Raw genomic sequence first — 23,804 nt, 5'->3', positions numbered from 1 at the left:
TCACTGTCATGTTTTCATTTGTTCCTGTATGATCTACCAAGAACAACATGTGCCTACTCAGTTTTGCCGACCCTGGGCTTGTGTGTACGCATGTCCCACTTCAGTGTGTGTTTATGTGCTGACTTTTCCATCTCTCCACTTCAGAGGTTTCTTAGGGAGTGGGCTACGTAGAGTTACGTTTTTCTTTTTTCAGCTGGAGGCTCTGGAACTTATTACAGTCTGAGGCATTTTCATAAACGGGCCATTCAGCTGCCCCTGCATGAGTCTGAATGGGACACAGTGTCGCCAGGAGAAAGGGAGTAAATGTGGGCCAGTCATTCGTGAGACCTCCTCTATGCGGAAGAACTGGTGTTCTACAATATATAATTTATCTTACAAGGGTTCTGTATTATATATATTTTGCTTTGGAAAATGAAAGTTTACCATTGCAGAAGCCTCACATTGTAACGCATATAGTTTACTGTGTTGGCATATTTTGTTAATTTCACTATGTCAAACACAGCTTGACATTAACATTTTGACACTGAGGAAAACATTACCTAAATAAAGAAATGTGGGCATGGCAATAAAATCTGAAAATTGGTTAACATTTGTGGGATGAAATCCTGGTTCAGGCATTAGACTCGTCCATGTTTTCCACATCACCACAATAAAGATAATGTGTCATTTTTCAGGAGGTTTTCCATACAGAGGACAATGCAGTACAATAACATATTTACATTGCCCATTCAAAAAGTCACTTTCAGATAACAAAGATGGGAAATGTGCTTAATTTTAAGTATGGTTTGTGACTTTATTCATCCATCAAAGGTTAATGGAGTTAAATTTAGTTCTGGCGTAAGAATTGCCAAGTCAGTTTTTGTAAGTAGCGTACGTCTGCAGCTGCTAATAAGTGCTCTTTTCAGTTTTTTGGAGTGTCTAAGTGAAGACGGAGACCTTAAGTCCTAAATCTTACTTTTGACTCTTCAAGGTTAAATACTAAAGATAGTGAAAACCTACTGCAATAATGAGCAGCAAGTCAATACTTACTGGAAGAACATTGACGATGTCCCTAAATTATTTAATCGCTCTGTGGCAGCAGTCGGTCCCAAATAGGCCACGGATACGATTATGATATGATTACTGTCAAGTCATGTAAGTGTAAGTGTGGCAGACACAGCTTGACATCTGAGGACATTTGACCTGGAAAAGGCTTTAATCCGCAGCCAAAGAACTCGGGATTATCATGTTTATCACTATGTGGTTCTCATCCAGGGGAAGCTGCTAGCTTGGCATCTTGTTTTTCACTCTCCACATAGCAATTTACGGTGACCGTCTGTTAGTCTGTCATGTCATTTTGGTTGGAGACTGATGGTCATTCTCCTTTATCTTGCAGGTTTCCCAAGAAAGCAAACAGGTAAGAATCTTAATTTTTTCCCCTATTTAATTGTGAAGACGTGCATGCTTATGGTTAGGTAATTCTATGGCAACACACGCACACACACTTGCAGAGCTCTAGATGAGGGAAATGAGGCAGGATTTACTAGGCCTGGTGTGCTGCAACACAGAAGTCTTCAGAGTTTGGACTAAACATACCCCACACCACCCCCCTCCACCCATGTACACTCATACACACGCACACAGTGACTGACAAAGGGGTCCCTCTTCTAAGGGCGGCCCATCACTGCCTTTCACTGTGAACAGAACAGTGGCCTTTCACAGTTGGGGCCGGTATAGGCAGAGGCAGCCATACATAGCCTCCCAAGGTTCATGCTCGAGTCTGGCCTTGTGGCACCTCGACTGAGGAGTGTCCTTTCTCTGGCTTTGCTCTCTGGGCACTCTGTTGAGTGGCTCCACGTCCTCCGTGGCTGTCACATTATACAGTAGACACACTCGGCATGATTCATACACTGGGAGGACCTTATGCCACACTATTCTCAATGATGAAGTGAACAATTGTAACTCCTCCTGAACCTTCATTTGCCTATAGAGCTTGCATAATACATGACAGTAGCACAGCAAGATGAAATTACCCTGCGGAAAATGTTACACTTCACAAGACTACAGTGTGTATGTGGCAATACATAAATGGCAGATACACATGAATGCCAAAAGTTAGCTTTTTTTGTGTACAGGATTATTATTCTCTTTTTTTCTCATGGGGTTTCCTCTCTGTCTAGAACCAGCAGCATTCTCAGTAAAGACCATCCCCCAGACAAGAAACCCAAAAGTGACAAATCCTCACATCTCGCCAATGAGTTTGACCCTACAGGTAATTTACTGCTTTTATTTCCAGGTCCACACTGATCCTCTTCTCTGTTATGTTTTTTTATTCATGCTCTCTTTTTGCATCAGAAATCCTTTTTTCATCCTGCCTTTCTATCTGTGTATGCCTCACTTTATCTTGCTACCTGCCACATGCTGTATATTTCTATCTGTCCCTCTCTCAACCATTTCTTTCTTGCTCTTTTTTTCCACTCATATCACAGGCACACACACAAACAGTCTCATAAGACAAGTGTGTGGTTTGAACAAACCATGCCGGGATTGTGAAAGGTGGTGTGAACATCTTTCTCTTTATGCTTTGTGCTGTGTATACATTTTTACTTGTGTGGTCTGAGGTGAGATAATTATTTAAGTCTTATCTCTGACAGGTTACTTAGTTGTTTTTTTTTTGTTTGTTTTTTTTAAGTTGATCTAACTTTGGACATTACCATTATGTCTTTATTGTCTGAGTCTGAAGTTGCAGTTTGTACACAGACAAGCACTGGACAGTTAAATACAGCAGCTGCATGTTAAAGGTCCACATGGTTGTTACAGAAATCGTTGGGTGGTCTTGATATAGATGTTAAGGTCTTAAAGTCGCAAAGGTTGCCATGAACTCCAAGTTTATTGCAGGTCGAGATTGTTATGGTCGGTTTCAGAAACGGTCTAGTTTGATTGGGTGACCCTCCCCCATTTTATCTGCCATCAACAAGGGCAGAGTGATTTGAGATATGGCTTCTGTATTCAAAACAGAACTGAAAATCGTCTGCACCACGTGGTGGCTTATCTCAGTATGATGCAACCGAGCACAGAGAAGCTGTGGTCTCTCAGTGGTAACACAAAATAAAACCTTGTTTGTTCACGAATGTTTGAAATGACGAGAGAGATGAAGTGCACAGTAGTCACAGAGGAGCAAAAGATGCTTTATTCATCTGAAACACACATATTATTGTCCTTGTTAGTTTATTTTTCTTTCATAATCAAATGTATGTTATGATCTTTTGCATGACGGTCATCAATATTTCAGTTTGCCTCCGTCTAGACATCTGCTGTTGGCATGAATCCTTTGCTATATTTCCTCTTTGTTGCCTTTTCTGTCACAATTAGGTGCCTGGGTTTATTAGCGTGTGGGCAGGAGAAGTCACATACTCAGGGGAGATGTTAACTGATGATTCACTGCATCATAACCTGTGACAGGCTTCAATATTGTGGCCATTTTATTAAGTTATTCATTTATTTTATTTAAGTATTGTCTCTTTTTACCGAAATGACAGTGATCATTGCAACAGCTGTGTATGCAGCATACTAAAACTGATTGCAAATTGCTCATACTTGAGTCCTAACATGAAGGCTCTCTTCCAGTTTCCAGCTGTGCATGGTTAGAAAATTCATACACATATTTTAAATAATTGAATATTTTGTGGAAAGGCATAAGATTTCAGTATAAGTATATAAGTTGGGCCTTTAACAATGAAGTCACAACAAATAAGTTGTGTGAAATCCATAGAGGAGAGAAAGAAGTTAATTTAAGTGACAACACTCCTGCCTACTCCAGCTTCCAACTATTGTTTTATCAAACTACCTATTTATTTAATTTTTCTTCTCCCATGATTGTTTCTCTTCATGATTTTCTCTTTCCTGTTTTGTTTTTTTCCTTTCCTTTTGTTTGTTCTTGTTTTCTCCGTGTTGTTTGTTTGCGGCTGTGCTGTCTGTGCTGTGATCTGCGTGGTGGGGGCTGTGGGCAGAAGCTCTGGTGGTGCAGAAGAGTGGCAGCAGCAGTGTGCTAGCAGAGGGGAGGCCTGAGTCCTGTGGTAAGATGCTCCTGCTGGAATGGCTGCTGTGACAACTACTATCTATACATACTTCTATACAGACATTGCTGTGAAATTGCTACTCAGTGATAGTTGTAAATAATCATGTTTCATTCCCTGTAATGCATTTCATTTCATTGTTTCTGTGCACCTTTTTTCAGCTCTATGTGTCTCCCAGTGGTTTTCCGTGCGACTGGGCCTGAAAAAATTAATCTGCTCATAAACTTGTGGGTGGAAAATGTCCTTTTGTAGATATCGCTTAGTTTTGTTCAGCTACAATTTAATTTAGTTGACGCTCAACAACAAAAGCATTAGATCCTAACAACTGAGAAGCTTTAATTTAGAAGCATTTGTTTTGATTTAAATATAGATTAGCAAATGATCCAGGTGGTTGCACACTGAAGCATTGTTGCAAGGTCTGCCATCCTCATTCCTAAATCTGATAACTGTGGCTCATGCTGTTGCAAAGTGTACCTTTCCATGGTTTTGTGTGTGTGTTTTTCTTTTTTGAATTGCCAGATGTTTGTAAAATAATTAGCCTTTTATTTTTTCATAAGCAAAAGCAGTGTTTTAAACATTCCCCTAAATTGTATTCTTATTGTCTGCCACAACACAGTTTAAAACTACAAAATAATGTTCTTTTTGTAACTGAGAAATGTTTTTTTGTTCAGTGGAAGGAGCACAGTTGATACTATTTAAAAGATAGATATTGGATTACCTGGAGGCAGTTGCACTGTTTACTTTTTATTTCATAAACCCACTTGAGTTGGATCTAAATATTATGTTCAATATTTATGTTGAGTTCCAGTTAAGTCATCGTATAAGTGTGATTAAATATGAAACTCACACAGAGAATAATACATACATGCTTACTTGGACTCACATTAGTGTAGATTAAAGCTAAGCACCCACTGAGCAATGGGTTGAGTGACATATTTGCAGAATCCACACGTAAAGCAGGGTCAATATTGAGCCTCGTCTCCCCTGTGGTGTGAACGTGTCATTTTAATCCTTTGTGCTCTTACATCTGGGATAATGTTTCTAATTCTTTCCCTGTTATTGGTCACAATGTGCACAAGAAGGTCTTGGGACAGAAATTGTCAGACAATGTGACATACTGTCTGAGACACAGTGACTTAAGATGAGACTATACTGTTGTATTTAACAGTATTATAAGTATATGTCTTTGGCCGTCCACCAGTTTAGAATTGACTAAATTCACAGATGGAAGGCCGTTATTGAGGCTCGAAATGTTTTGACTTGTAGATTTATGAAAAGTAGTCTGACCTTTGTATGTGAAATTGTAATGACTTTCGTCTTTTTGTGATTATGTGCCTGCTGAAGGTAGTCTGTCAGTGTGAAAGGTCAGTTTATTCTCTAGGGTCCATGTCCGTGTCTTTTAGCTAAAGGTGCTGATCATGGATCAGTTAAACGTCTGAATAATACATGACCATTTTCGACTTGTCCAGGGATCGTATCAGTGATACCTTTTCATCGTGGTTTATATATACAGATGAAACGTCTCTAAAATACTGCTAAATGTTAGGAAAAGCTAAAACATCGGAAGGCAAATTTCACACTAGACTTTTAACCCGTATGGCTTCATCTGTCTTGTTGACACCCTTGCCCTCTCTCGATGCCCCTTCCCCCTGCTCCCTTAGTTCTACTTCCCCCCCCCACTCCCTTCCCCCCAGGCTGTGGCTTTTGGCCTTGTCTATCTGCTCTCTGCTTTTTAAGCTCCTGTTCCTTCCATTCTCCAACCCCCACCATACCACTGTCCTTGTTGATCGACTCATCTCCGTGGTTGATGCTGCACATTTCAATAACATCACATTGTGTTGCTTTTTGTGTGTGCATGCAAAACGATCGAAAGGCGTTTGCCACACCAACCTTCTAAAAATCCTGGAGACAACAAACAATGTCTGGTACCATCAAGAGAATAAACAACATGTATTATTTCATAATTCATGTATTTTTTATTATTATTGTATTATTCTTAAAAGGTCCTTGATATACTTAATGTTATGATTTTGCGTTATACCAATGATATTTACTTAAAATCAGACTGACTTTGAAATATTTTTTTAAAGATTTGGGTTTCTAGCCAAGTCTGACTTGACACACCACTTGTTATCCTGACAGTAGTGTCTAGACTTCTGTAGATGGCTTCTGCTGATATCACAAAGGATAGGTTAGGTTCAGGTTATTTCAAGTATGTCTCAAGACAGCACCAACATGGCCATATTCATGTTCAAAAGCATTATTGGTCTATGAGTCTTCTTATTCCAAATAGCAGCAAAAAAAACAAATATGTTTTTATGGTTTGGGGAATGCATACACAGACAAATATGTGTATTGTTTTGGAAAAAACACTTAAATCTTAAATGCGGGACCTTCTCATGAATGCTTTGGTTTTGTGCAGCATGTGCTTGGATTGACTTAAGAATCAAGAGCTGGTGATCATCAGCAAATTGTGATCATTTTTTCCACACAGGTTGTGTTTGAGGCACTAATTTAACTATGTAAATGTACTTCAATGACTTCAGTGTCTTCCTGGTCCTTTTTGAAGACACTGTTATGTTTTTTTTCTGCCCTGTCTGTCTCACTTGCAGGTCTGGTCCAGCGATGTGTAATCATCCAGAGAGATGAAAATGGCTTTGGGCTCACAGTCAGCGGTGACAACCCAGTATTTGTGCAGCTTGTCAAAGAAGGTAAGACAGAGTCTCAAATTTGAAGAAAAAAAAAAGGAGAAGGAAAACTGTGTTATTACAGTGTTATTCCTTCTTTGGTCTAAGCTATTGTAATAGAGAGGTGGGCTGCTTTTACTAACTCTGACATCAAACATCATGGTTGTGTGATCTGAACTCATACATATCAGGGGTAACTAGGAATAGTGAGGTCATTTGTTGTAAATATCCTCTTCATTTCTGTTTCATCATGTTGTCTTTAAAGGAAGGGACTTTCACATAATACTGGGCTGTTATCAGGCCACAGAAAACATTACAGTGTCAGTACAGTAGTGGAAAGAGACGGAAGAGGAAGGAACTGATCGGGCACCTAATGTTGCACTGTCATCATCTGGCAGTGTTTGCCTTTCCCTGTAAAGCCTCCCATGTGTGCTACTGTTAATGACTCATCACAAAGAGAAGTCTACTTAGTTTCATTTGAATAATTTATAAAACTTGTTTTTCATCTCTTTGTAAACTGAGTAGCAAACGGACTGTATTATGGCGTAGCTTCTCCCATTCGTCCATGTCACAAGTCTGAATTAAGCCTGTAAAACAATTAAAAGCCAAATATCATGTCACATAAACCTGTATCATTTAGTCACAAGTTACCAGTCACACATGCCTTGACCAGTCCTTAGTCACATGACACTGGTTCAAATATCCACCATAATCATAAGAATAAAACCGAAGATCCAAGATGCACATCGCAAGTATTACATTTTCCTGTATTTGGTTAACACTTCAGCCGTTTGCTGCTGACTACAGAGTCAGACCAGGATCTCTTAATAACCTGTCTCATGCCTAAATCCCTTTGTTTGTGGTGGAGCTGTGAAACAGGTCCTTCTTGTAATATAACCACTGTTATGGTCTTTTAAAATAGTCACTTTGCAACGTCAACGTCAGGACTCTACGGTCTATTAGAAATACCAATCGTTGCACCGACAGACTGCGTGTACGCTGTCTCCTCTGATTTTCCCCTCCATTTAATTCATTTTCATTTAATTTCACTTCCCTCCTCTTGCCCTTTTGTTATTTAAAATGTGTTTCTCTCCTCTGTTTGTCAGATGGGGCTGCTATGCGAGCAGGTGTTCAGACAGGAGACAGGATCATCAAGGTAGTGTTCGTATGACTCTCTTATATCTTAGAATATACATTATGTCCAAGGCCAATGCAGAAGCTGTAGGCTGCCATCTTGTGGTCACTTACTATCTCTGCACTCTCAGGCTGAGAGTGAAGTGAGTCCATGTGTTTAGGAAATCTTGATGGTATTCAGTGTTATATCTTGTTTTTGTTTTATAATTGTAATCATTGCACCATTACTGTCTTCCAGGTTAACGGGACTCTTGTTACACATTCTAATCACATAGAAGTGGTGAAGCTTATCAAATGTAAGTTTTAATGTCAATATTTAAGTAAAATCCACATTGGGAGAAAAAAAACATAAATAAAAAACATGTCCCTTGTGATATTTTTCCCAGCGGGCTCCTATGTGGCCCTCACAGTGTTGGGGCGCCCTCCAGGGCTCGCCCAGATCCCTCTAACTGAAGCTGAGTCTGAAATGGTGGGCATTAGTATTTCCTCTCCAAACTCTCCAGCAACAGAACGCCCTTACAGTCCTCAGGGCAGACTCTCTTCAACACATCCACCATGGGTATGAACGACATTAGTCACTACTTTTGTTTATTTTCTTCTATATCTTGCCTTCAGAAATGTGTTCTTACTTCCTTACTATCTCCTCATTATCTCAGGAATTTTCATCATCTTGTCTAACCTAAATGGCAGCTTCTCTTTATCTCAGGATCTCTTGTGTGCTGTTTTATTCAATTCCATGTAGATTATGGATATGATGTATTTGCTCAAATGACAGTCATCTAGTCCAAGTCAAACATCTCAACGTTCCTTTTCTTTTTTTCCATCTGCAGGATGAAAATAGCATCCAGAAGGTTGACACCTTACAAAAGATGCAGGAGTTTCAGGTTAGCAGAACAATCATTGCCACTTACTTTTTTAAACAGCGTATCAGTGTTTTCCTTAGTGGAGGAAATTGCAATCAACTGTCTCAACTCAGTGGTGGAATCATCCCTGATTGTCTTAACAGAACCATTTGTTAGAGTCGAAGCCGGCTATTCTCAAATGCCCTTACATCCCATATCTGTACTTCATTATTTCACATGCATGACTGTATATATTTAACAAAATATGAATGGTGCTGAGTCCTTGACTTGATTTCACTCCTCTTGCTGTCTAGGCCATGAAGGAGGAGTACAGCAAGAACCCTTCCCCCAAACTACTGAAAGACATCCAGGAAGCTAATAAACACATTCCTCGGCTGCAGGGTCAGCTCTTCAAGGCCACTGGGGCAACACAGGTATAGAAATCTTATAAAATCAGCCCACTGAATGGGGTAACTATCTAGAAACATGACTGTATGTAGAGCAGCAGGAACCATGTTTGTGGGAAGCCACTCTTTTGTGTCTGTGTGACAGCTTATTTGATATACTGTGTGTGTTCATTCTTTCTATTCTGCACATTGTCTATATTTTTATGTAGTGAGAGTGTCCATTATTGGTAACAATTGTTTGGTCTACTTAAATCCTCAGGAGGCTGTTCCAGGTGGTGATACAGATGATGGTTGCATGTTCGAATCAGAACATACTCTCACCTCCAAGGCAGACAACAGCACAGACATGTCCTCCTGGAGCAGCACTCCTGTAAGTTGTCAACTATAAATGTCGTATTACAATTAAAGTCAGTCTAGATAAGGTCAAAGACAGGAGATACATTCCCCTATTTCTCAAGGATTAAAAAAAAAAATCTTGAATCTGAATCACCACCAAAATGGTATCTTTGCTTCCTTGGTCCATAACCTATCGTACATCCCCAGAAAATTCCATTCAAATGCATCCTTTTAAACTCTGCTGCTCACAGTCGGCCACTTGGCCACTTGAGGCAATTAGTTGTTTTGTTGTTGCGTCTTTTGTCGAAATGTGATTGATTGTCAGTCAATACATTTCCATGCACAGTTAAGTTAACTTCGATGTTCAGTTCCGGGTTTCCCATACATTGACCAATACGTGACCACCACAAAATGATAGCATTTTTCTTCAATGCAACTTACAAAAGCAATGCACTGTTTTGTGTAGTGCCTGCTTGCACATCTCTCTCTCTCTCACACGCCGAGACACACGCATGCAGCCATGCACACACGCAGACAGCTGATTCATCTGCCTCTCCTCTTCACACAAAGTGCCTGCAGCCAATATTAAGTCAAGAAGTGTGATATTTGGCACAGAGAAGACAGTTGGCAAAATCTGGACTTCACATACAATTAGTATCAGTGGCTTAGTCCGCATCATACACAGTATACCCACTCCAAAATGGCCAGGATTTCCGGTCTGACACAATTATTGTTTTATTCTAATGTCATGTAAAGGAATGTACCGAATGTAACATTTAGTATCATCCCCCCCAGTTATCCCACAGATTTGGGCCTGGATCTCCAGCCAGTATTTTTCCAAGAGAGACATCTGGCCTCAGCCCAAAGAGCACACCCAGGAACAGCTTCAATTCCTGTCACTCCCCAGAGGCAGAAGACACCACTGACCTGGTAGCTAGACACATTTGTCTTTTTTGCTAATTATCCTCAACATATTTGCTTAATTCCTGCTCTTGTTGGTGCAAACAGAGTCTCGGGCTCTCAGTGCAAGTATACTGGAGCAGGATATTATAACTATCCCATGTAATGTCATTATATATCACTGTCTTGCTCCCAGGACTCGGTGTCCCCTACCACAGTCAACAGTCCCTCTTCCCGACTTGTCTCACAAATCATTGGAGCCGAGGACGATTATTTCGATTCAGACCAAGAACAGGTATTTTAACACAGAGCAAAAGCAAATAATGTCACAGCTGTCAGATAATCAATACTTTTCAGTAATCAGTTTTTTTTTCTACTGTTTCAGACAAATGGCCAATGTAACAGCTTTAACAGCATTGAACAGCTCAAGTCCCGGCCTGCCCACCTTGCAGCCTTTCTTCACCATGTCATCTCTCAGTTTGACCCTGCTCCTGTGGTAAGAACTGATCGCTTCACACCATGGGAAACCCTTCTACATATTAGTTTCCAGCCTAGCAGACTCTAGTGGCTCCATTATGACTCCTAATTCTGTGTCCACAGCTGTGCTACCTCTATGCTGACTTCTACAAGCAGACCAACTCCAAAGAGACCAGGCGGGTGTTCATGGACCTCCACAATTTCTTCATTGACCGAGGAGCAGTGAGTGCAGTTTTGTTTGTTTCTTAAATGAATATGAAGGCGCCAACAGGCCTCTTCATCTCTGATTGTTGTTGTTGAAAGATTCACCACTAAGAATAAAGTGATATGTGCCACTGACTGGTTATCACACCCATTACCACATGTTGGCACCCAAATTTCGTTGTCCACAAAATAACGACAATAATGGCTATTCTGATTCTGATTCTGATTCTGACATGGTGGTGATTACCTATTTATTTCTGAGTGGACTTTTTTGTTCCAATTAGAAACTTAATTATTTTTTTTATTTTTTTTTACAGAATTTGAAAGTTGCTGTTCCCGAAACCGTCTCTGCTGATCTTGGTAAGTATCTCACACCGTGTTTTAGCTTTTGCCCAGTGCCAATTTGAGTAGGTGACGTTTTTGTATTTCTGTTTATTTAAACCATTAGGAAAACCTTGTTATACAGTCCCTGTAAGTTCATCACTTACTCAGCCATGCACGTTCCTGACTAATCAAATGCTCTGATGGTTTGGAAAGCACCACTTAGTCTTAAAATTACCCATTTAGTGTGCACATGCCACCGTTCCCTGGTAGCTAGTGTATTCGAGAGAGTGTGTGTGGATGTGTTTTCAGACCGGCGGCGGACAGAGCTGATCCCAGAGGAAATAAACAGACAACACGTTCAAACACTGCAGGACTCTCTGCTCCTTGACATTCAGAAGAACCTTGAGGATTTCAGGTAAACCTGTTAATTCCATTTTCAGTCATGTTATAGGTTGTAATCAATTGGAAATCAAACAAAAAAAAAAAAAAAAAAACCTGTTTAGCCTTTTTCTGCTGCAGTATTATCTACTCTATGTTTGGACATGTAGGCAGAAGCGCAGCATGGGTCTAACAGTGGCTGAAGGAGAACTGACCAAACTGGACCAAGAGCAAGTCCCTCTGGAGCGAGAGCGTTCATATGCTGAAAACATCATCACCAAGATAGAGGATGTCCTGTAAGTAGCACAGGTGCACAGTCACATAGCACATATGTCACACTTACAGACGTGCTGCTGCTTGGATGCACAGAGACTCACTCTTCTAACCTTTAATAGCAAATAAAAACCCTTTGCTTTTTTTGTATTGCTTCCAGATTAACTACTCAGACCACAGAGGAAGAGAAATGGTAAGCAAACCTAATCTTGTGGGGCTCTTAGTTGATTGATATGTAGAGTATTTGTCAAAGGGTATGGGATAGATCATTGTCATATAGCTTTTTGTGCATTTGAAAGATCCCCTGGCTTACAACAGTCAAGCCGGCGTCTAGAGTGCAACCATATGAGCATATCGCACATGTGCCCAAAGATCTTTGAAGTGTTTCTTTGGTTGCACTGGTGCACCTAACATTACCAGAGTTTATCATACATTCATCAATGCATGGCAACAGAATCAGCATTGACTTTTCCCCCTCAACCTAAATGAAAAAGTTAGTCTGGAGCCCTCTGAAGGAGGGTCCTCTTCTCCTACAGGAAACACTACTCCTGAAAAGCATGAACGTCCTGAATGGCTTTTTCCCCCATAAAGTGTCTTAATTCGTAAATAACATGTAACACATGACATACGTTGGTATGGCAGAACCAAATCCATTGTTATCATACCCACAGCAAAAGCTCATTTTGTAGCCACTTGGCCAGAGGCATGACATTTCCAACACACTGAATGGTTGACTATTTACTAAAGCATGGGGCCGCTGACCCACCAGACCATAATTAAGAAGCGGAAGAGGAGTCAAGAGCTACATTTAAAATGCAGTCTTTCAAACAGAGGCACTGCAGCAATGCATTCAATTCGACAAATATGCGCATTTTAAACTTTTCAACATGGAAAACCTATTTCAGTTGCCCCTACAAATTAAAATGATGAACCCATAAATAGCCAAATTATAGGCACTTAAAATCTGCAGGGGCTCTGCTCTCTTAAATTATTTAATCATCTGCCCTGAATTGAATCAGTCAGTATAGTCGTTGCCATTTTTAATGAAGGACACATACTGGTGTCTACCTAGCACTGGGACAGTCTAATTGTCTAATGTCATTTGGCAGTATGTTTTAAATGTAATTATTCAAAAGTGTGACTATATTGTATGAGGATCGCATATGGTTATTCTCTTAAAGCAAGGTGTTGTTTTGTTTGTTATAATTCAGAAATGTCGTTGTCTTTTCAGCACTACAATGCAGTATGTCATCTATACATACATGAAGCACCTTGGAGTGAGGGTCAAAGAACCTCGCAGCCTTGAGTCCAAACGGGTCCGGATAAACTTTCTCCCCAAGATCAAGGTACTAGAAATTCATGTATGCCCTTTAAGATCACTTTATTTCCCTTCATCGTCTTCCTGACCCATTGCTTTCCTTTGTTTTTATAAGATACAGAAAAGCTTAAAGACAGATAAAGAAGGAGAAGAGAAGGTGAAGAAACCCAGATTTCCCAGTATCCTCGGACCCCAGCGTCGGCCAAGCCGCATTGAAGCAGGGCCAGGTGAGCGGTGACTTAAAGACAGGCAAAAATTATGATTTTACGTCTATGTCTATGTCTTTTTTTTTTCTTTTTTTTTTTTTTTACAATTTTGACTCTATATTTAGTGGGTAAAGCCTTGGAGGGTCGCCCCCGTCCTCAGAAACAACTATCACAGCCTATACTGGGGACCAGTGAACACACGGAAACAAGTCGTTTAAGAAGCAGCCAATCGAGCGAGGGCTCTGAACTCATGCACTCCATGTCTGTCAACACCTCATCGCCAAACAGCACCACCTACAGCTCAGATACGAGTCGAGAGGCTGATACAGGTGAGCTACTGAGCAACTGAGTTATACACCTCATTAGAAGAACCTGTCAAACCAAGTGAACACTTCCAACTTCTAACTTATTTCTCAGGTGGAACTCCGACCTCAGGCCCACACAGACTAAGTGACGGCCTTCAGTCTGACTCCCTGGACGGGCTGCCATACCCTGTTGCGCACAATGACCTTTACAGCCTGGACCAACTGCAAGAGGATGACAGAGAAAGTGACAAGTGAGTTCAAAGTCTCATTTGAAGTGACTTCCGTACAAAGAGAATATATATATATTAACGTACATTTTTTTCTTTTTACAATTTTTCTAGGGCTCACGAGGGAACACCAAAAGCCTTAAGAAGGTAAGGATACATGATCACTTTGACAAATGTCTTTTTTAAGAAATTCTGATACTACATTGAGAATTTTTTGTTAGCCAAATATAAAGCCAATGATTTTGTTTTTGCTGCAGGCTTGAGGGACTGGGTCCAGCTGACGTCCAGAGTGAGGACGACCAGGGAACAGACTCTGAGCATGATCCGCCGAACTGGCAGCAGCTGGTGGGGAGAGAAGTCTTGGCCGGTCTCCGGCCTCATGAAATAAAGAGACAGGAAGTTATTAATGGTGAGAGAAGAACGTTGTACACATCATTAATGCTGCTTTAGTTTTTCGCAGAGATCACTTGATTTTAAATGCAGTGTGTGACACTGAGTAGATCAGTAATTTCTGGGATCCAACTCAATTCTCTGTCAAACGTATGTTAGGTTAGGCTGTGAAGATCAGCCACCATCTTGAATTAACATCTTGCCATTTGTCCGCAGAGCTGTTTTACACAGAGCGTGCACACGTACGGAAGCTGAGGGTTTTGGACCACGTTTTCTACCAGAAGCTCTCCAAAGAGGCCATCCTGCCTCCTGCTGACATCAAGAACATCTTCTCCAACTTGGAGGAGATTCTACAGTTGCATGGTACACAAACATATACGAACTAGTTATTAGACATTCATTTGATTGCTCTGAACATTACAAAACATTTCAAATGAAAAGTAAGATGGTTAGAGGCGATATAAATGATAACATACAATTTAAGTTGTTTACACACACATTTTCCTCACATGTTGTACACACATTAACGGCCCTTTTGGTGCCTTTGGTGAATTTCAGTGTCCGTACTGGAGCAAATGGTTGCCGTTCGGAAGAGAAATGAGTCGTCAGTAATTGATCTGATAGGAGATGACTTACTCTCTTGGGTGAGTACAATTCTCAAGGTGAAATTGTATTTCCTCTTAAAAAAAAAAAAAAAAAAAAAGAAGTCCAGTATCAAATCTGTTTCAAGATGACTGATGAGGTTGGAAAAATGTATCGTGCATCCTTTCCCCAGTCTCATTTAATTTATTTTGATATGTCACATTAGCAGTCAGGAAATGGCCATGAACTGCTTTTATGTGTAAGAGAAAAGCTTTTTGGCAATGTTTTCATACTTAGAATAACATTTTGAAAAAGCCTGAGTAACAAAACCTTAATTATGGCAAAGAAGAACTACTCTGCCCTCCTCGGTAAATTAAATGGAAGCCAATTCTTCAGGAAACGTCCCACATTTGGCTGACATCTCTGCATTTTAATAATGCATGATACATTACATAAGGTTGCCTCATATCAATTTGGCACACACGTCTCGAATGTCTCAATGGGGGATAAGTAGGATAAACCGGTCCCTGAGGGTCTGTGCAATGATCTAGTCTATGTTTACATTTAAGTTAAGCCTCGCCCCCACGTCTGGGAGTAACTGCTCATTATAATAGTTAAACACTCCGTATCTCCATGGCAACTAAGTGGCTGATGTCTCTCTCTCATCCGCTGCTCTGTCCTGTCATGGGCTGCATGGATACAGTTCAGCGGTGGAGAGGAGGAGAAGATCAAGCAGGCAGTGGGGACGTTCTGCAGTAATCAGCCGTTTGCTCTGGAGATCATCAAGACCAAGCAGAAGAAAGACTCAAGGTTCTCGTCATTCATCCAGGTACTGACATCGTGCCCGTTTACAGCAAAACAGTGCAGTCAATGTTTCCAAGAAGCCACTGGACTGAATTAACTGCTCAGCATGCTACATTCCGTGTAGCTCAGTCAACATGTACTTCTTATAAAATGTATACATTTTGGTGACCACATGCATAATCTTCATTGCTTTGCAGGAGGCAGAGAGCAACAGACTGTGTCGCCGGCTGCAGCTTAAAGATATCATTCCTGTCGAGATGCAGCGGTTCACCAAGTATCCTCTGCTACTCGAAAACATCGCCAAGTACACAGGTGCCGTGCTGTTGCCTCACACATCTGCATGCAGATATTAGTCCATATATTAAGAGTGTGTGTGTGTGTGTGTGTGTGTGTGTGTGTGTGAGACTCATCTGACATTAAATTCCCAATACACTCAGAATAGATTAAATTAAAAAGTTACGCCGAGAAATATTGGAGTACGCAGAATAAGAGAAGAGCTTGTTGTGACACTCGAGGTGATTTATAGCACACGGTAAAGCCAGTGTATTGGCTGATATTTTCCTGTTTCAGATATGCACTTTGTGTGTTTACTGAACTAGAAATGACAGTATAGAAATTGAACTCAAACCAGTGTGAGATCATTTAGACATTGTCCCAGCATTATATCATTTGTCCACTAGAGAGCAGTAGCATATTCCTTTTGTAGTTTGGAAATTCTTAGGGATCCAAATCAGATTAGCTGTTTTTGTTAACTGTTTATGTAATTATTATCAGCCATTATATCATGATTACATTTTCTTTAGCTTAGCGTCACATGGCCTGGACAGCCACAAAACAGATTTGTACGTTCACTAAAAAACACTTTAGACTGAACAGAAATGAATCTCTATCCTGCAGTCTTAGTCAAACTCCACTGTATTTTTATTTTTACTTAAGCACTTAAACAACGTTATGGATGAGCTACTGTTAAGCACCACCCAACAACCAACCACTCTTCAATTTTTAGTTTAAGTCTACTATTATCTGTTCTCGTCTGTCTTTAGACTCTCAAATCCAACGACTGATTTTTGCCACCAAAAGAAATAAATCCCTGCGCTGTGGCAGTTCTTCTTCTTATTATTCAGATCATTGGAGGCAGGTTATTAAATATGACATTTAATTTATTTGTGTTGCAGGCAACTATGGAAATTCATAGGGCAGGTATAATCCCTTTTTAACCCAAATGTAATATGTAGTTAAATCCAAAGAAAAGCAGCTTCTCACACGGGAGATCAGTGGATTTAAATGAACCAAATGAAGTCTTAAGTAAGGTTCTGTGCGGTAGAGAGTTACAAAGACAAATGGAGAGATTATCATTTTAATGGTCCTGGAGCGGCAGTGCACATTTTAGGAAATGTATCACCCATTATTTGATTCATCACAGTCTGGGGGTTGGAGGGGGTCTCACACAGAGAGAAAGCTCTAATGATAAAGTATAACCGGCTATTATAGGATCACGCTGCCCCCTGCTTTGTCATAATTTCTGAGAATGATGGTTTGTTAATGGAGGAAGGAAATATCAATTTGCCGGACAGCCGCCTGGATAACTAAGTAGGTTTTTTTCTTATTTGGTATCATACCATCTTTCAGACAATACAGTGGAAAAGGACAAAGTGAAGCAGGCGGCAGACTGCTGTAGGAAGATCCTAAATCATGTCAACCATGCTTTGAAGGTATCTGAGGACAAGCAGGTATGTTTCTTTTGTTGTTGTTGTTTTCATTTTATGCCTTTTTATGCATACCGTCTTCACTTCCCAGGCAACGGCTTCGGTTTTAAGTGCTTACATTACATTTACATATCGTCCTGTGTGTTTTTCCCTTCCATCCAGAGGCTGGAGGATTATCAGAGAAGACTTGACCTCTCCTCTCTGAAGCAGACAGACAACCCTATGATCCTGGAGCTAAAGGTGAGTCGTCCACATGGTCCCTTTAGCTTTAGTTTAGTTGCACACATGTGCATGCGACACATAGACTGTTTGAAATATGTCTGGCTACATGGGAATGACTCACAGATCCCGATTTAACTGATATTTCTGTTCACATTCATCAGAACCTGGATCTGACCAAGAAAACAATGGTGCACGAGGGACCACTGTCATGGAAAGTGAACAAGGACAAGACTATTGGTTTGTAATCAGTGCTTTCAAAGATTGATATAGAGCACAGCCGGGTTGTGTCCTAAGCTGAGAGTTGCCCCTGTTTGGCCGTAAATACGTCTGTTGCTTCTGTCTCCTCTCAGAGTTGTACACTCTCCTCCTGGAGGACATCCTGGTTCTGCTTCAGAAGCAAGACGAGCGTCTGATCCTCAAGTGTCACAGCAAGAACCTGGCAGGCACTGCCGATACCAAACATATCTTTAGCCCCATCATCAAACTCAACACGGTGCTGGTGCGCTCAGTGGCCACAGGTTTGTCAACACCCATGAGCTGATCACTCAGAATCCTGCACGGATGGCAGAATGATATTGTTAAATCAACCAATCCTCAACCCCTCTGTCCACCTTCTTTCTGTCCAGACAACAAGTCGTTCTTCGTCCTCTCCATGTCAGAAAATGGAGCCCAGATCTATGAGCTGATGGCACCTACAGTTGCAGACCAGAGAACGTGAGGCATAATGTCATCTGGTTGAATTTGAGCGGCCGCACTTCTGTTATTTCAGTTAATACTAACTCTTTATTTGCTTAAAAAAAAGGTGGCAGGGTCTAATTATCCAGAGAGCGGACGCCATGAAAGTCAAACCTCACAACATCATACCATTACCTCAGAGCGAGTAGGTTGCTTTGTCTTCTTCATGCCTCATGCAGATCGGTTGGCTTTCATGTTGTGTTTAACACGGGATGTTTTTTGTGTCAGCGGGGACAGAGACGGAGTGGAAATCATCACAGCAGGTGTTTCCAGGCTGAGTCGAGATGCGGACCGCACATCCACCGGCAGCACCCAGTCCACAGGTACCTGTGCCCACACATCCGGCAATTTATTGGAACAGAAATATTCTTCTTCCCTGCTATTTAAATAGTCTATCCTTCTCCACTGTGTAGATAATCCCTCTCTAATTATAACTCCTCTGACAACTGTAATTATGACTTCTTAGATAAAGAGAGCAGCAGTCCAGCCTCTAGAAGCGCAATGCAGAGCTCTCTATCTGGTAATAATCCATTTGAGAGCGTGAAGGCAGCGGAAGAAGAGGAAGAGGAAGGTTTTGTGGACCCGGAGCTTCCTTACCAAGTGGCTGAAGATTGCAGAGGAGGAGACTCGTTTAACGCGTTTCCCTCCAGAGCAGACGAAGCGCTGAAAACATGTGAGCATGCAGAAGAGATCATTCAAAAAACACGTGCTGCACATGCAGTGAATTAACCAACTGTCCACTGTTATTTTATGTACTTCAAATAATAAAAAAAACAAAACAAAATGAACACACCTGGATTCCTTACTTGATTTTGCAGTGGCAGCATTAAAGCAGGTGTTGGTGACCCAGTTAATGTCCCAGGAAGCTGCGGAGCAATCCAATCGCTCCACGGGGGCTCGTCTCCTCAGGACCACCTCTCTGCGGACCCCTATTGACAGCCGTTCACGGGTGATGGTCCACAACGGCTCAGAGAAAAACAGCTGTCAAACGGAGGACCCAGTCCAGGACCTGGGCTCCGGGGACACGGGCTTTTTCGACTCTCCCGACGACTATGGTAAGACTGAACCGTCAACATTGGCATTCTAAAGGTCCAGTGTGTAACATTTATGAGACTTTATTGGCCGAAATGGAATATACTATTGGGCTTGGTGTTAGTAGGATTTTATTGATCCTGACTGTGGTATCGATACTTTTATGTATTTAAGCTTTAATTTTATATTGTGTTTTAGTCTTGTTAATTCTTGTAAAGTAACGGCTTTTCTTAAATGAATCTGCCTTAATCTTTATTGATCCTAAAGCCTTCTAATGTTTATTTTATTTTCTTGTTCTCGTTCTCTGGGATTATGTAGCACATTCATTAAGTCTTAAAAGTGATGCCAATGCAGCTCCACATTCAGCCTTTCATCAGTGTTGGAGCAGTGTGAACGCAGCAGAAACATCACACACACACACACACACACACTGTGCTGAGTGTTGTATATGTAGGTTTGCGAGTGTTGCCAAGTTTACGTGGGACTACATTTTGCAAAGTGACCCTGAAAACGTTTAAAAAGTGATCCACCGTGATGGTTGGAGTAAACCTCCTTACGTCAGCTGCGTCCTCATCATTACGAGACGGCTGAGATTCTCAAAACTATGTAAGTACTCACGTAATATAAATATCAACAGTGATATTGTTATTCTAGACACTTGTCGGTATTTTGCGGTTGAACAAGGACGGACAAGTGTCAATTTCTTACTGGTTCTTGATAACGATCATTTTGAAAGTGTGGACTTGCTTTAAAGTGAAAATCGTTTATTTTTCATAGACTTAGATTTAGTTTTTTACGCAGTAACCTTTAAGGAGGCTGCCGTCTTTATACAGAAGCCTAAATGCACAAATATGGAATATTACTCCCAAGGAAAGAGAAGAGAGTGTTTACATCTTTTCTGGTATGCAAAGACCGCTTACTTACATAGTTCCCCGACATCCTCCGTTAGCTGACACTAATTCTTCCAAACGGAAATGTTTGAACAGATTAAATTAGTTTCTGAAATGTCTCATACACTGGTCACATGGTTCACTCTGACCGGGTCTGTTTGTCCCTTATGTAGCAGTTGTAATGAATGATTTATTCTGATTCTCTCAGCAGGATACTTGGTCCTGGAGGGTTACAGTGGCCCAGGAGAGAGCAGCACAGACGATGACATCTTGGCATCCGCCACAGGGAAGCAGCTGAGGACCTCACAAGGCTGCGCCGCAGACTCTGGCATCAATTTGAGGTTTTCTTCCACATCACAGGCCGGCAGCCTCTCCTCTTTCAGCAGACAAGTTCTGTCTCACCTCAGAAACCTTCAGTCCAACCTAAACTACTTGAAGGTATCGTAACATTGAATCCCTCTCAACACACAAGGTGATCGCTGTGTCTGCGTTATCTGACAGTGAATTGTTTTTTTGCCTCTGCAGGAGGTTGAGGCCAAGTATAATAATCTAATACGCCAAAGGCCAGATCGGCCAACAGCAGACACGGACGGAAACAAAGGTATCTCCCCTCATGCTCGGTGTAAAACATGTATCACTACACTTCTTGTATCTGTCTCTTGTCTAATCCGACACCTGCATTCTTGTTCTCCCAGATAAGAGATAGTGGACGTCTCTGCCACAGCTTTTGACTCTGGTCCCAAAGAGGAAGTTCCCGACTTGCAGTCTTGTGTCCCGGACTTTGTGGACATCCTATAAGCTTGTTCTCTCACTGCTGAGTTCTCCTTTTTTTTTCTTCCATCACTGTCACCACGACGATTGCCGCAGAGAATGAGAAACTGAGTATGAGCAGAAACGTATGAAGGGAGGGAGGTGTCTTTGCGATGCCGCATCCCCCCCCCCCCCCTCCCCTCCATCAGCACAAGGCAATCAGGGAAGTGGGATTGCCCCCAGAACGTCACCCCCTCCCCCATCTAACACCCATTTCCCCCCGAACTCCCTGCAAGAAAGAGAACTTATACCAAAATGTACAAAGATGTGTGTTTAGAATATATATATATGAAACACAAAACAAGAAAAGGAAAATTTTAAGATAATGTATTAAGATTTTTTTTTTTTTTTTATCCCAAGATGTATTTATTTTCTTTTCATTTTTTTTTTTTTTTTTATAAGTGTTTCCACAGTGCTTGCATGCTTTTGGCCATGGCATTACCCTTTTTTTGGCTGCTTCCCGCCTGCTTCAGTCACACAGGGTTAGTGTGAGTGTTGAGTGCACACTAGCATACAAGCTTAGCATAATCCTGGTGAGAGATCCATGGCAGGAGTATATTCAGACTGATAGAGGCCAGAGTTGCACTGGTGATGGATAGATCCCATTGTGTTTTTAAAAAAAAAAAAAAGAGAAGAAAAAAAAAACACTTCAACTGTGTTTAAGACTAGAATTTTAGATAAATTCTAGGAGTGGTGTTCACTAGAATGAAGAGTCTCAAGGCTCTGATCTGGTCCTGTTGCATTTCTGTGCTGCTGCTGCTGCTGCCGCCGCCGCCTTCTTCTCCTTCTCCCCTCATTGTGAGGGGCATGTTGCCTTTCATCTGCTCTCCCCACTCCCTCGTGTGTGATTCTTCTGCTTCTTTTCTCTCTAACAGGCGTCATCCCTGTTGTTTCCCCCTGAAAAGTTCAGTGACTTTCATGCTTATTTATCCCCCCCACGCACACACACTCTCGTCTAAGTCTCGCTCTCTCATCAGCCCTCGAGTATTCTCCCCCCCCCCCCCCCCTCTACAAAAGAGCGGTCGTGCTTTCTGTATTAGAAATGCTGCCTCTTTCTGCGACTGTTGGAAATTCTGATCTGACTGCCTGATATTCTAACAGAAATGTCATGAAGTTCACCGTATACTGTACATTGATCAAGTTGGAAGGTTATGCATAACTTTAATAAATAAATGGTGCCACAACACATTAAAAAAAAGAAGAAGTAAAAACGTGCCTTTTTGTTTACTTTTTCCAGACACAAAACATGGGATCCGCTATGTGCCTTTAAAAATGTCGCTTAACCTTGAGTCTGCATCGTTGCAACGACTTTAAGTCATACTATTAATCAATTAATTCCAAACAACCAAGATGATTGATCATGACCGTACAGGCCTCTCAGCTCATCATGTTCCTCCAAACCAAACATCGTCCTGCTGGTGTCCCTAGGAATTGAATCTCTCCTGCTTATTTTTACATTTATTCTCATCCATTCATTTAGCAAAAACAAGTAATTAAATTACCTAAGCAAATGGGATGGGAGGGGAAAAAAAAGATGCAAGTAATTAAGAGTGTGGACATTTAGAGAAATAATGACAAAAACACAAGAGTCTGAATCTTCCTTTTTGTACTAAATCATTCTTTTGAAAAGGCTTTTATTATGGGAATGTTTTCCTATGTTCGGATGCTGCTACTCCTGTGTTTCTATGTTCTTTATGTGACAGCACCATAGAAATAGTCTTTTCTTTAGTTTTGATTTGTTTTATTTATGTATTTAATATGCTGTGTTGAAAGGCTGCCGTTCTAATTTGCGCTCATGTCTTTAAAGAAGTCCAGTAGCTGTTCGATGACGCGGAGAAGCCGTTTAACAGAACGTTGCAGCTGGCAGGGATTCAGTGGATCATTCATGGATTCACTGGACATTTGACGTATTGTGTGTGTTTGTGTGTGTGTATTTTGCACTTCTTGCTTAAAGCCACTTCAAATTGGAAACCTTTTGACAACTTTGGGAGCATTCTCTCAAAAATTGCAATCCTCGTACTCATGCGTCAAGAATTTCCTGTTGACCTTAACAGTAAGAAATGTTTTTGTAGACACTTGGCAGAGCTAAATGTCAAAAGGAAGAGTCCGCTGCTTTTAAAGGAACCATCACAGAGGTTTTGATGGTGAAGAAGACCCTGTAGGTGACTTTAGAATCTGGGTTTATGGCGAGTTTGATTTTGCGTGTCTGTTGGAATTCAGAGGAAGTCTCACAGTTGCTTCACATACTTAAGTTCCCCCCTTTTCTCTCTGAGTGTGTGTGAGAGAGGTTATGACGACACAATGAGAAGCTAGACAAGGAATGAATGGAAGATTAATAAAAATAGGGCAAAAGGGCCATAAATTAAGAGGAAGAGGAAGGAAGACGGTAGGAACAGTGAGGAAAGGACACAAGGAGGATGAAGAGAGGGCAGAGGGACCATAATTGATTGTCTAGTTTTTCCACATGCACCTGTCACCGAGCTAATTGGAATGGCGAAGACAAAGGGGAGAGAGGTGTCAGTCATATCAACGCCTTCCAGGAGGGCAGTTCCTGTCGACT

The 23,804-nt window shown here is 41.2% G+C and overlaps 1 protein-coding gene across 4 annotated transcripts in view; it reads left to right on the top strand.

Moving 5' to 3' along the window:
* The window catches only part of arhgef12a (Rho guanine nucleotide exchange factor (GEF) 12a), a 35,590-nt gene extending 13,341 nt beyond the window's left edge, over positions 1-22,249 (top strand). Inside the window, exons 2-41 of one of the 4 annotated variants that reach the window (XM_058633704.1) lie at positions 1,376-1,396; positions 2,160-2,251; positions 3,990-4,055; positions 6,668-6,766; positions 7,849-7,898; positions 8,115-8,172; positions 8,263-8,435; positions 8,707-8,760; positions 9,033-9,152; positions 9,385-9,495; positions 10,257-10,391; positions 10,558-10,656; positions 10,747-10,857; positions 10,962-11,060; positions 11,360-11,402; positions 11,676-11,781; positions 11,915-12,040; positions 12,178-12,210; positions 13,249-13,363; positions 13,451-13,562; positions 13,667-13,870; positions 13,959-14,097; positions 14,188-14,220; positions 14,331-14,482; positions 14,680-14,826; positions 15,022-15,107; positions 15,749-15,874; positions 16,047-16,161; positions 17,479-17,579; positions 17,718-17,795; positions 17,939-18,014; positions 18,128-18,295; positions 18,404-18,491; positions 18,580-18,657; positions 18,741-18,835; positions 18,979-19,185; positions 19,331-19,567; positions 20,646-20,872; positions 20,960-21,035; positions 21,130-22,249. In XM_058633704.1, coding sequence (XP_058489687.1) covers positions 1,376-1,396; positions 2,160-2,251; positions 3,990-4,055; positions 6,668-6,766; positions 7,849-7,898; positions 8,115-8,172; positions 8,263-8,435; positions 8,707-8,760; positions 9,033-9,152; positions 9,385-9,495; positions 10,257-10,391; positions 10,558-10,656; positions 10,747-10,857; positions 10,962-11,060; positions 11,360-11,402; positions 11,676-11,781; positions 11,915-12,040; positions 12,178-12,210; positions 13,249-13,363; positions 13,451-13,562; positions 13,667-13,870; positions 13,959-14,097; positions 14,188-14,220; positions 14,331-14,482; positions 14,680-14,826; positions 15,022-15,107; positions 15,749-15,874; positions 16,047-16,161; positions 17,479-17,579; positions 17,718-17,795; positions 17,939-18,014; positions 18,128-18,295; positions 18,404-18,491; positions 18,580-18,657; positions 18,741-18,835; positions 18,979-19,185; positions 19,331-19,567; positions 20,646-20,872; positions 20,960-21,035; positions 21,130-21,140 — 4,267 coding nt within the window. In that variant the 3' untranslated portion in view covers positions 21,141-22,249. Of the gene's footprint in view, positions 1-1,375; positions 1,397-2,159; positions 2,252-3,989; positions 4,056-6,667; positions 6,767-7,848; positions 7,899-8,114; positions 8,173-8,262; positions 8,436-8,706; positions 8,761-9,032; positions 9,153-9,384; positions 9,496-10,256; positions 10,392-10,557; positions 10,657-10,746; positions 10,858-10,961; positions 11,061-11,359; positions 11,403-11,675; positions 11,782-11,914; positions 12,041-12,177; positions 12,211-13,248; positions 13,364-13,450; positions 13,563-13,666; positions 13,871-13,958; positions 14,098-14,187; positions 14,221-14,330; positions 14,483-14,679; positions 14,827-15,021; positions 15,108-15,748; positions 15,875-16,046; positions 16,162-17,478; positions 17,580-17,717; positions 17,796-17,938; positions 18,015-18,127; positions 18,296-18,403; positions 18,492-18,579; positions 18,658-18,740; positions 18,836-18,978; positions 19,186-19,330; positions 19,568-20,642; positions 20,873-20,959; positions 21,036-21,129 lie in introns of all 4 variants that reach the window. The other 3 variants (XM_058633705.1, XM_058633703.1, XM_058633706.1) reach the window with 3 other exon arrangements.
* The last annotated feature ends 1,555 nt before the right edge of the window (positions 22,250-23,804 follow it).

This window comes from Solea solea, chromosome 7 (assembly GCF_958295425.1).
Source record: "Solea solea chromosome 7, fSolSol10.1, whole genome shotgun sequence".
NCBI classification, from domain to species: domain Eukaryota; kingdom Metazoa; phylum Chordata; class Actinopteri; order Pleuronectiformes; family Soleidae; genus Solea; species Solea solea.
Note: the sequence above shows the minus strand (reverse complement) of the source record. Positions and strands in the feature narration are given on the sequence as shown.